Below are 12,954 nucleotides of genomic sequence, written 5' to 3'. Positions count from 1 at the left end.
GACCCCATAGAGACCCACAGTACCCCACAGAGGTCTACAAAACCCATAGAGAGCCATAGAGCCCTATAGGGCCCCATAGAGACCCACAGTGCCCCATAGGGACCCACACAAACCCATAGAGAGTCACAGAGTCCCACAGAGACCCATAGAACCCCACAGAGACCCGTAGAGAGCCATAGGCACCAACAGAACCCCATAGAGACCCCACAGAGGCCCATAGAGACCCCACAGAGGCCCATAGAGACCCCACAGAACTTTACAAAACCCATAGAGAGCCATAGAGCCCTATAGGGCCCCATAGAGACTCATAGAGACCCACAGTGCCCCATAGAGACCCACAGTGCCCTGTGGGGACCCACACAATCCCATAGAGACCCATAGAACCCCATAGAGACCCACAGAGACCTACAGAGCCCCACAGACCCCATAGGGACAACGCGGGCCGGGCGCTGGGCTGCGTGCTGCCTGACGAGCGCGTCGCCATGCGGGTCTGGGCTCAAATCCCCCCTTCTGGGGGCTTCCTGCAGCCCACAGAACCCCGCGGCGCCCCACAGAACCCCACAGAGACTTACAGAACCCCGCCGATCCCACAGAGACCCATAGAGACCCATAGAGACCCACAGAGTCGCACGGCGCGGCCGTCGGGGCGCTGCGGCCTGCGGGACGCCGCCACCGGATCGCGAATCAAACCTGCTTTTATCGCAGATGGCGGCCGACAAAACGGTGCCGATGTTTCCAGCGCCGCCCCGAAGCCGAGCGCCGACCGCCGGAGCCTTACTGGGACGCCGAGCGCCAGGCGCCCGGGATCGCGCTCCGCCCGGCCGAGCGGAAACGGAAACGACGGCAGCGTCCCGACATCCGGCGGCCGCCGCAGCCTCGCTCCGGAGCGGAAACGCGGAGGCTTCTGGGGGATGGAGTCTTTCTGCTCGGCCGAGGCGGCGCCGCGGCTGCCGGCGGTGCGGAGCTGCGGCCTTAACGCTTTCAGTGACCCCACAGGGACCTCAGGGACCCCATAGGGACCTCAGGGAACCCATAGGAACATGTGTGACCCTATAGGGACCTCAGCGACCCCACAGGGACCTCAGGGACCTCAGGGACCCCATAGGAACATGTGTGACCCCATAGGGACCTCAGTGACCCCACAGGGACCTCAGTGACCCCACAGGGACCTCAGGGACCCCATAGGGACCTCAGGGAACCCATAGGAACATGTGTGACCCTATAGGGACCTCAGCGACCCCACAGGGACCTCAGGGACCCCATAGGAACATGTGTGACCCCATAGGGACCTCAGTGACCCCACAGGGACCTCAGGGACCCCATAGGGACCTCAGGGAACCCATAGGAACATGTGTGACCCTATAGGGACCACAGTGACCCCAAAGGGACCTCAGGGACCCCATAGGCACATCAGTGACCCCATAGGGACATGTGTGACCCTATAGGGACCTCAGGGACCCCACAGGGACCTCAGCGACCCCACAGGGACCTCAGGGACCCCATACGGACATGTGTGACCCCATAGGGACCTCAGTGACCCCACAGGGACCTCAGGGACCCCATAGGGAGGTGTGGGACCCCATAGGGACCTCAGTGACCCCATAGGGACATGTGTGACCCTATAGGGACCTCAGGGACCCCACAGGGACCTCAGGGACCCCATCAGCACCACAGTGACCCCATAGGGATGTGTGTGACCCCATAGGGACCTCAGGGACCCCACAGGGACCTCAGGGACCTCAGTGACCCCAGAGGGACCTCAGCGACCCCATAGGGACGTGTGTGACCCTATATGGACCTCAGCGACCCCATAGGGACCTCAGTGACCCCAAAGGGACCTCAGTGACCCCATAGGGACATCAGTGACCCCAAAGGGACATGTGTGACCCTATAGGGACCTCAGGGACCCCACAGGGACCTCAGGGACCCCACAGGGAGGTGTGTGACCCTATAAGGACCTCAGTGATCCCATAGGGACCTCAGGGACCTCAGTGACCCCATAGGGACTTCAGTGACCCTATAGGGACCTCAGTGACCCCATAGGGACTTCAGTGACCCCATAGGGACCTCAGCGACCCCACAGGGACCTCAGGGACCCCACAGGGAGGTATGTGACCCCAAAGAGACCTCAGGGACCCCACAGGGACCTCAGGGACCCCATAGGGAATTCAGTGACCCCATAGGGATGTATGTGACCCCATAGGGATGTGTGTGACCCCACAGGGATGTATCTGACCCCATAGGGATGTCTGTGACCCCATAGGGACCTCAGTGACCCCACAGGGATGTGGGTGACCCCACAGGGACCTCAGTGACCCCATAGGGACATGTGTGACCCTATAGGGACCTCAGCGACCCCACAGGGACCTCAGGGACCCCATAGGGACCTCAGGGACCCCAAAGGGACATGTGTGACCCTATAGGGACCTCAGCGACCCCATAGGGACCTCAGGGACACCATAGGGATGTGGGTGACCCTAAAGAGACCTCAGTGGCCCCACAGGGACCTCAGGGACCCCATAGGGATGTGTGTGACCCTATAGGGACCTCAGGGACCCCGTAGAGACCGATAGGTGCCCCATAGGAACCCATAGGGCCCACAGAGACCTTCAGAGACCCCATAGTGACCCACGGGACCCCATAGAGCCCCTTGGGACCCCATAGATCACCCCAGAGACCCCATAGATCCCATAGTGACCCCATAGAGCCCCACAGGACCCCACAGAGACCCCACAGGAACCCACAGAGACCCCATAGTGACCCACAGGACCCTACAGATCCTCCCAGAGACCCCATAGTGCCCCCATAGAGCCCCATAGGACTCCATAGAGACCCCACAGTGACCCACAAGACCCCACAGGGCCCCACAGTGCCCCATAGAGACCCCAGAGTGACCCCATAGATCCCCCCCAGAGACCCCATAGAGCCCCTTAGGACCCCATAGAGCCTCACAGGACCCCACAGAGACCCCACAGTGACCCACAGGACCCCACTGTGCCCCATAGAGAACCCATAGAGCCCCGTAGGACCCCACAGATCCCCCCAGAGACCCCATAGAGACCCACAAAACCCCACTGTGCCCCATAGAGACCCCATAGTGACCCCACAGATCCCCCCACAGATCCCACAGATCCCATAGGACCCCATAGAGCCCCATAGGAACCCACAGAGACCCCACAGAGCCCCATAGGAACCCACAGATCCCCCAGAGACCCCATAGTGCCCCATAAAGACCCCACAGTGACCCCATAGAGCCCCATAGGACTCCATAGAGACCCCACAGACCCCACAGGGCCCCACAGAGCCCCCCACAGACCCCACATATGCCATAGGACCCCATAGAGCCCCATAGGACTCCATAGAGACCCCACAGACCCCACAGGGACCCACAGGGACCCACAGATCCCCCCACAGACCCCACAGATCCCATAGGACCCATAGGACTCCATAGAGACCCCACAGTGACCCACAGACCCCACAGGGCCCCACAGTGCCCCATAGAGACCCCATAGTGACCCCACAGATCCCCCCACAGACCCCATAGATCCCATAGGACCCCATAGAGCCCCATAGGACTCCACAGAGACCCCACAGAGCCCCATAGGAACCCACAGATCCCCCCAGAGACCCCATAGTGCCCCATAAAGACCCCATAGTGACCCCATAGAGCCCCATAGCACTCCATAGAGACCCCACAGACCCCACAGAGCCCCCCACAGACCCCACATATGCCATAGGACCCCATAGAGCCCCATAGGACTCCATAGAGACCCCACAGACCCCACAGGGCCCCACAGATTCCCCCACAGACCCCACAGATGCCATAGGACCCCATAGGACTCCATAGAGACCCCACAGTGACCTACAGACCCCACAGGGCCCCACAGTGCCCCATAGAGACCCCATAGTGACCCCACAGATCCCCCCACAGACCCCATAGATCCCATAGGACCCCATAGAGCCCCATAGGACTCCACAGAGACCCCACAGAGCCCCATAGGAACCCACAGATCCCCCCAGAGACCCCATAGTGCCCCATAAAGACCCCACAGTGACCCCATAGAGCCCCATAGGACTCCATAGAGACCCCACAGACCCCACAGGGCCCCACAGAGCCCCCCACAGACCCCACATATGCCATAGGACCCCATAGAGCCCCATAGGACTCCATAGAGACCCCACAGACCCCACAGGGCCCCACAGATTCCCCCACAGACCCCACAGATGCCATAGGACCCCATAGGACTCCATAGAGACCCCACAGTGACCTACAGACCCCACAGGGCCCCACAGTGCCCCATAGAGACCCCATAGTGACCCCACAGATCCCCCCACAGACCCCACAGATGCCATAGGACCCCATAGAGCCCCATAGGACTCCACAGAGACCCCACAGAGCCCCATAGGAACCCACAGATCCCCCCAGAGACCCCATAGTGCCCCATAAAGACCCCATAGTGACCCCATAGAGCCCCATAGCACTCCATAGAGACCCCACAGACCCCACAGAGCCCCCCACAGACCCCACATATGCCATAGGACCCCATAGAGCCCCATAGGACTCCACAGAGACCCCACAGAGCCCCATAGGAACCCACAGATCCCCCCAGAGACCCCATAGTGCCCCATAAAGACCCCATAGTGACCCCATAGAGCCCCATAGCACTCCATAGAGACCCCACAGACCCCACAGAGCCCCCCACAGACCCCACATATGCCATAGGACCCCATAGGACTCCATAGAGACCCCACAGTGACCCACAGACCCCACAGGGCCCCACAGTGCCCCATAGAGACCCCATAGTGACCCACAGGACCCCATAGAGACCCCATAGGACCCCACAGATCCCCCCACAGACCCCACAGATGCCATAGGACCCCATAGAGCCCCATAGGACTCCATAGAGACCCCACAGAGCCCCATTCCCCCCCCATGGCTTTTTTGAGTCGCTTTGGTTCCTTTTTCACATGTCGGTTTTTTATCTAAAAGGAGCGGAATCGGCAGAACCCGAAAGTAACAAAAAAACGAGAAAATACAGCGAAGGAATCCCAAAATTCGCCCGTTTGCCCCCCAAAAAGACCCAAAACCGCGCAATGGGGGGGGGGGAGAAGGAGGGGGCGGGGGGGCGGCGGTGTCTCCAAAGGTCAAAGGTCACGGGGCGACCCCAACAGGTCATGGGGTCCCTCCAGGTCATGGGGTGTCCGTGTGGGTCACGTGAAGGACATGTGAGTGACACGACAAGGACACGGCAGGGACACGGCAGGAACACGTTAACGACACGGCAGGGACACGTTAGGGACATGTGAGTGACACGCCAAGGACACGTTAGGAACACGTCATGGACATGTTACTGACATGACAAGGACACGTAAAGGACACGTTAAGGACATGCTAGTGACATGCCAAGGACATGTTAGTGACATGCCAAGGACATGTTACAGACAAGATGAGGACACGCTAAGGACATGTTAGTGACACGCCAAGGACATGTTAGTGACATGCCAAGGACATGTTACAGACAAGATGAGGACACGATAAAGACATGTTAGTGACATGCCAAGGACATGTTAGTGACATGCCAAGGACATGTTACAGACAAGATGAGGACACACTAAGGACATGTTAGTGACATGCCAAGGACACGTTACAGACAAGACGAGGACACGTTAGTCACATGCCAAGGCCATATCAGTGACACGTCAGGAACATGTCAAGGACACGCTAGTGACATGTTAGTGACATGTCAGTGACACGCCAGTGACCCTTTGGGGACCCATGGGGACGCTTCGGGGAGCCCCCGATGACGCGTCAGGAACACGCCAAGGCCACATCAGCGACACGTGAGGAACACGCCAAGGACACGCTAGCAACACGTGAACGACACGTGAACGACACGCCAATGACCCACCGGGGACCCTTTCAGGACCCCCCCCGGCGCCACCCCGCCACCCCGCCAGCTCCCAGCCGGGCCCGGCGCGAGCACACGCCAAGCACACGGCAAGCACACGGCAAGCACACGCGTGTCACAGGAAGTAATCGGCCACCGGCTTCTTGGAGGGGATCCCGCGCGTCTCCTGCGGCGCCGCCTCGAAGATGATGAACTCCTTCTGCAGGTGCTCGTCCAGCTCCAAGATGGCCGCCACGTTCCCGCACCTGCCCCACAGCGCCGCCCCATAGCGACACATAAGGACCCATAGGGACCCCATAGGGACCCACATGGACCCATAGGGACCAAAAGAAACCCATAGAGACCCATAGAGACCCCATACGGACCCACTGGGACCCACAGGGACCAAGAGAGACCCCATAGGGACCCATAGGGATCCATAGGGAACCATAGGGACCCATAGGGACCAAAAGAGACCCATAGGGACCCATAGGGACCCACAGAGACCCATAGGGACCCCATAGGGAGCCCTTAGGGACACACAGGGATCCAAGATGGCCGCCACATTAGCACACCTGCCCCACAGCGCCGCCCCATAGCGACACATAAGGACCCACAGGGACCCATAGGGACCCAAAGAGACCCCATAGAGACCCATAGGGACCCACAGACTCCCATAGAGCCCCATAGTGACCCCACAGCACCCCATAGTGACCCCATCGCGCCCCATAGAGCCCGATAGCGACCCCACAACATCCCATAGTGACCCCACAGCAACCCATAGAGCCCCATAGTGACCCCACTGCACCCCACAGCACCCCATAGTGCCCCATAGCGCCCCATATCACCCCACAGCGCCCCATATCACCCCATATTGCCCCATATCACCCCACAGCACCCACCGGTAGCAGTAGTTGGGCGCGGACCACATGGTGAGCACGGCCCATAGAGCCCCATAGCACCCCATAGTGACCCCATAGCACCCCATAGCGCCCCATAGCGCCCCATATCACCCCATATCACCCCATATGGCCCCATAGTGCCCCATAGCGCCCACCGGCAGCAGTAGTTGGGTGTGGACCACATGGTGAGCACGGCCCATAGAGCCCCATAGCACCCCATAGTGACCCCATATCACCCCATAGCACCGCATATCGCCCCATATCGCCCCATATCGCCCCATAGCGCCCCATAGCACCCCATAGCACCCCATAGCGCCCCCTAGCACCCCATAGCGCCCCATACCACCCACAGCACCCACCGGTAGCAGTAGTTGGGCGCAGACCACACGGTGAGCACAGCCCATAGAGCCTCATAGCACCCCATAGTGACCCCATAGCACCCCATAGCACCCCATATCACCCCATATCGCCCCATATCGCTCCATAGCACCCCATAGTGCCCCATATCGCCCCATATCGCCCCATAGCGCCCCCTAGCGCCCCATACCACCCACAGCACCCACCGGTAGCAGTAGTTGGGTGCGGACCACACGGTGAGCACGGCCCATAGAGCCCCATAGCACCCCATAGTGACCCCATATCACCCCATAGCGCCCCATATCGCCCCATATCACCCCATAGCACCCCATATCGCCCCATAGCATCCCATATCACCCCATAGCACCCCATAGTGACCCCATATCACCCCATAGCGCCCCATAGTGACCCCATATCACCCCGTAGCACCCCATAGTGACCCCATATCACCCCATAGCGCCCCATATCGCTCCATATCACCCCATAGCACCCCATATCGCCCCATAGCATCCCATATCACCCCATAGCACCCCATAGTGACCCCATAGCACCCCATATCACCCCATAGCGCCCCATAGCGCCCCATAGCGCCCCATATCACCCCATATTGCCCACCGGTAGCAGTAGTTGGGCGCGGACCACACGGTGAGCACGGCCCATAGAGCCCCATAGCACCCCATAGTGACCCCATAGCACCCCATATCACCCCATATCGCCCCATAGTGACCCCATATCACCCCATATCACCCCATATCGCCCCATAGCGCCCCATATCTCCCCATATTGCCCACCGGTAGCAGTAGTTGGGCGCGGACCACACGGTGAGCACGGCCCATAGAGCCCCATAGCACCCCATAGTGCCCCATATCACCCCATAGCGCCCCATATCACCCCATATCACCCCATATCGCCCCATATCGCCCCATATCTCCCCATATTGCCCACCGGTAGCAGTAGTTGGGCGCGGACCACACGGTGAGCACGGCCCATAGAGCCTCATAGCACCCCATAGTGACCCCATATCACCCCATATCGCCCCATAGTGACCCCATATCACCCCATATCACCCCATAGCGCCCCATATCACCCCATATCTCCCCATATTGCCCACCGGTAGCAGTAGTTGGGTGCGGACCACACGGTGAGCACGGCCCATAGAGCCCCATAGCACCCCATAGTGACCCCATATCACCCCATAGCGCCCCATATCGCCCCATATCACCCCATAGCACCCCATATCGCCCCATAGCATCCCATATCACCCCATAGCACCCCATAGTGACCCCATATCACCCCATAGCGCCCCATAGTGACCCCATATCACCCCGTAGCACCCCATAGTGACCCCATATCACCCCATAGCGCCCCATATCGCTCCATATCACCCCATAGCACCCCATATCGCCCCATAGCATCCCATATCACCCCATAGCACCCCATAGTGACCCCATAGCACCCCATATCGCCCCATAGTGACCCCATATCACCCCATATCACCCCATAGCGCCCCATATCACCCCATATCACCCCATATTGCCCACCGGTAGCAGTAGTTGGGCGCGGACCACACGGTGAGCACGGCCCATAGAGCCCCATAGCACCCCATAGTGCCCCATATCACCCCATATCGCCCCATATCGCCCCATATCACCCCATAGTGCCCCATATCACCCCATATCGCCCCATATCGCCCCATATCACCCCATAGTGCCCCATATCGCCCCATAGCGCCCCATAGCACCCCATAGTGACCCCATATCACCCCATATCGCCCCATATCGCCCCATATCACCCCATAGTGCCCCATATCACCCCATATCGCCCCATATCGCCCCATATCACCCCATAGTGCCCCATATCGCCCCATAGCGCCCCATAGCACCCCATAGCACCCCATAGCGCCCCCTAGCACCCCATAGCGCCCCATACCACCCACAGCACCCACCGGTAGCAGTAGTTGGGCGCAGACCACACGGTGAGCACAGCCCATAGAGCCTCATAGCACCCCATAGTGACCCCATAGCACCCCATAGCACCCCATATCACCCCATATCGCCCCATATCGCTCCATAGCACCCCATAGTGCCCCATATCGCCCCATATCGCCCCATAGCGCCCCCTAGCGCCCCATACCACCCACAGCACCCACCGGTAGCAGTAGTTGGGTGCGGACCACACGGTGAGCACGGCCCATAGAGCCCCATAGCACCCCATAGTGACCCCATATCACCCCATAGCGCCCCATATCGCCCCATATCACCCCATAGCACCCCATATCGCCCCATAGCATCCCATATCACCCCATAGCACCCCATAGTGACCCCATATCACCCCATAGCGCCCCATAGTGACCCCATATCACCCCGTAGCACCCCATAGTGACCCCATATCACCCCATAGCGCCCCATATCGCTCCATATCACCCCATAGCACCCCATATCGCCCCATAGCATCCCATATCACCCCATAGCACCCCATAGTGACCCCATAGCACCCCATATCACCCCATAGCGCCCCATAGCGCCCCATAGCGCCCCATATCACCCCATATTGCCCACCGGTAGCAGTAGTTGGGCGCGGACCACACGGTGAGCACGGCCCATAGAGCCCCATAGCACCCCATAGTGACCCCATAGCACCCCATATCACCCCATATCGCCCCATAGTGACCCCATATCACCCCATATCACCCCATATCGCCCCATAGCGCCCCATATCTCCCCATATTGCCCACCGGTAGCAGTAGTTGGGCGCGGACCACACGGTGAGCACGGCCCATAGAGCCCCATAGCACCCCATAGTGCCCCATATCACCCCATAGCGCCCCATATCACCCCATATCACCCCATATCGCCCCATATCGCCCCATATCTCCCCATATTGCCCACCGGTAGCAGTAGTTGGGCGCGGACCACACGGTGAGCACGGCCCATAGAGCCTCATAGCACCCCATAGTGACCCCATATCACCCCATATCGCCCCATAGTGACCCCATATCACCCCATATCACCCCATAGCGCCCCATATCACCCCATATCTCCCCATATTGCCCACCGGTAGCAGTAGTTGGGTGCGGACCACACGGTGAGCACGGCCCATAGAGCCCCATAGCACCCCATAGTGACCCCATATCACCCCATAGCGCCCCATATCGCCCCATATCACCCCATAGCACCCCATATCGCCCCATAGCATCCCATATCACCCCATAGCACCCCATAGTGACCCCATATCACCCCATAGCGCCCCATAGTGACCCCATATCACCCCGTAGCACCCCATAGTGACCCCATATCACCCCATAGCGCCCCATATCGCTCCATATCACCCCATAGCACCCCATATCGCCCCATAGCATCCCATATCACCCCATAGCACCCCATAGTGACCCCATAGCACCCCATATCGCCCCATAGTGACCCCATATCACCCCATATCACCCCATAGCGCCCCATAGCGCCCCATATCACCCCATATCACCCCATATTGCCCACCGGTAGCAGTAGTTGGGCGCGGACCACACGGTGAGCACGGCCCATAGAGCCCCATAGCACCCCATAGTGCCCCATATCACCCCATATCGCCCCATATCGCCCCATATCACCCCATAGTGCCCCATATCACCCCATATCGCCCCATATCGCCCCATATCTCCCCATATTGCCCACCGGTAGCAGTAGTTGGGCGCGGACCACACGGTGAGCACGGCCCATAGAGCCTCATAGCACCCCATAGTGACCCCATATCACCCCATATCACCCCATAGCGCCCCATAGTGACCCCATATCACCCCATATCACCCCATATCTCCCCATATTGCCCACCGGTAGCAGTAGTTGGGCGCGGACCACACGGTGAGCACGGCCCATAGAGCCCCATAGCACCCCATAGTGACCCCATAGCACCCCATATCGCCCCATAGTGACCCCATATCACCCCATAGCGCCCCATAGCGCCCCATATCACCCCATATCTCCCCATAGCGCCCACCGGTAGCAGTAGTTGGGCGCGGACCACACGGTGAGCACGGCCCATAGAGCCCCATAGCACCCCATAGTGACCCCATATCACCCCATAGCACCCCATATCACCCCATATCACCCCATATCACCCCATATCGCCCCATATCGCCCCATATCACCCCATAGTGCCCCATATCACCCCATAGCGCCCCATATCACCCCATATTGCCCACCGGTAGCAGTAGTTGGGCGCGGACCACACGGTGAGCACGGCCCATAGAGCCTCATAGCACCCCATAGTGACCCCATATCACCCCATAGCACCCCATATCACCCCATAGCGCCCCATATCACCCCATATCTCCCCATATTGCCCACCGGTAGCAGTAGTTGGGCGCGGACCACACGGTGAGCACGGCCCATAGAGCCCCATAGCACCCCATAGTGCCCCATATCACCCCATAGCGCCCCATATCACCCCATATCACCCCATATCGCCCCATATCGCCCCATATCTCCCCATATTGCCCACCGGTAGCAGTAGTTGGGCGCGGACCACACGGTGAGCACGGCCCATAGAGCCTCATAGCACCCCATAGTGACCCCATATCACCCCATATCGCCCCATAGTGACCCCATATCACCCCATATCACCCCATAGCGCCCCATATCACCCCATATCTCCCCATATTGCCCACCGGTAGCAGTAGTTGGGTGCGGACCACACGGTGAGCACGGCCCATAGAGCCCCATAGCACCCCATAGTGACCCCATATCACCCCATAGCGCCCCATATCGCCCCATATCACCCCATAGCACCCCATATCGCCCCATAGCATCCCATATCACCCCATAGCACCCCATAGTGACCCCATATCACCCCATAGCGCCCCATAGTGACCCCATATCACCCCGTAGCACCCCATAGTGACCCCATATCACCCCATAGCGCCCCATATCGCTCCATATCACCCCATAGCACCCCATATCGCCCCATAGCATCCCATATCACCCCATAGCACCCCATAGTGACCCCATAGCACCCCATATCGCCCCATAGTGACCCCATATCACCCCATATCACCCCATAGCGCCCCATATCACCCCATATCACCCCATATTGCCCACCGGTAGCAGTAGTTGGGCGCGGACCACACGGTGAGCACGGCCCATAGAGCCCCATAGCACCCCATAGTGCCCCATATCACCCCATATCGCCCCATATCGCCCCATATCACCCCATAGTGCCCCATATCACCCCATAGCGCCCCATATCACCCCATATCACCCCATATTGCGCACCGGTAGCAGTAGTTGGGCGCGGACCACACGGTGAGCACGGTCTCGCTGAAGTGCCACTTGTAGCCCTCCATGACCAGCTGGTGCGCCCTGCAGATCATGTCGATGTCGTTGGAGGCGTTGAACTGCGCCACCACGTCGCTGCCAAACAGGTAACCGGCGCCGCGCGGGGAGACGCCCCAGCCGGTCGTGTCTGCGGGGAGCAGCGCCGTCAGCGGGCACCGGGCACACAGGGACGCGGGGGGACGCACGGGGAGCCATAGGGAGCCATAGGGACAGATAGGGACACATGGGGACACAGAGGGACACATGGGGACGCGTGGGGACCAATAAGAACCATAGGGACAGATAGGGACCCATAGGGACGCATAGGGACCAACAAGGACACACTGAGACACATAGGGACACGTGGGGACACGTGGGGACACGTGGGGACATGTGGGGACACAGAGGGACACATGGGGACACACGGGGACACACGGGGACCAATAAGAACCATAGGGACGCATAGGGACCCATAGGGACGCATAGGGACGCATAGGGAGC

At 59.7% G+C, this 12,954-nt stretch overlaps 1 protein-coding gene across 1 annotated transcript; it reads right to left on the bottom strand.

Annotated features, from left to right (window-relative positions):
* Nucleotides 1-6,024: 6,024 nt before the first annotated feature.
* LOC306957591 (serine/threonine-protein phosphatase 4 catalytic subunit B) lies at nucleotides 6,025-12,601 on the bottom strand (the record flags this gene model as incomplete). Its single annotated transcript, XM_079551076.1, has 2 exons — nucleotides 6,025-6,154; nucleotides 12,412-12,601. Coding segments are annotated over 2 exons (320 nt in total), but the record flags the coding sequence as incomplete, so codon positions are not given.
* Between the last annotated feature and the right edge of the window lie 353 nt (nucleotides 12,602-12,954).

Source organism: Tetrao urogallus (genome assembly GCF_951394365.1).
Source record: "Tetrao urogallus genome assembly, contig: scaffold_98, whole genome shotgun sequence".
NCBI lineage: Eukaryota > Metazoa > Chordata > Aves > Galliformes > Phasianidae > Tetrao > Tetrao urogallus.
The sequence above is the reverse complement of the archived record's forward strand: the minus strand, read 5'-3'. Positions and strand labels throughout refer to the sequence as shown.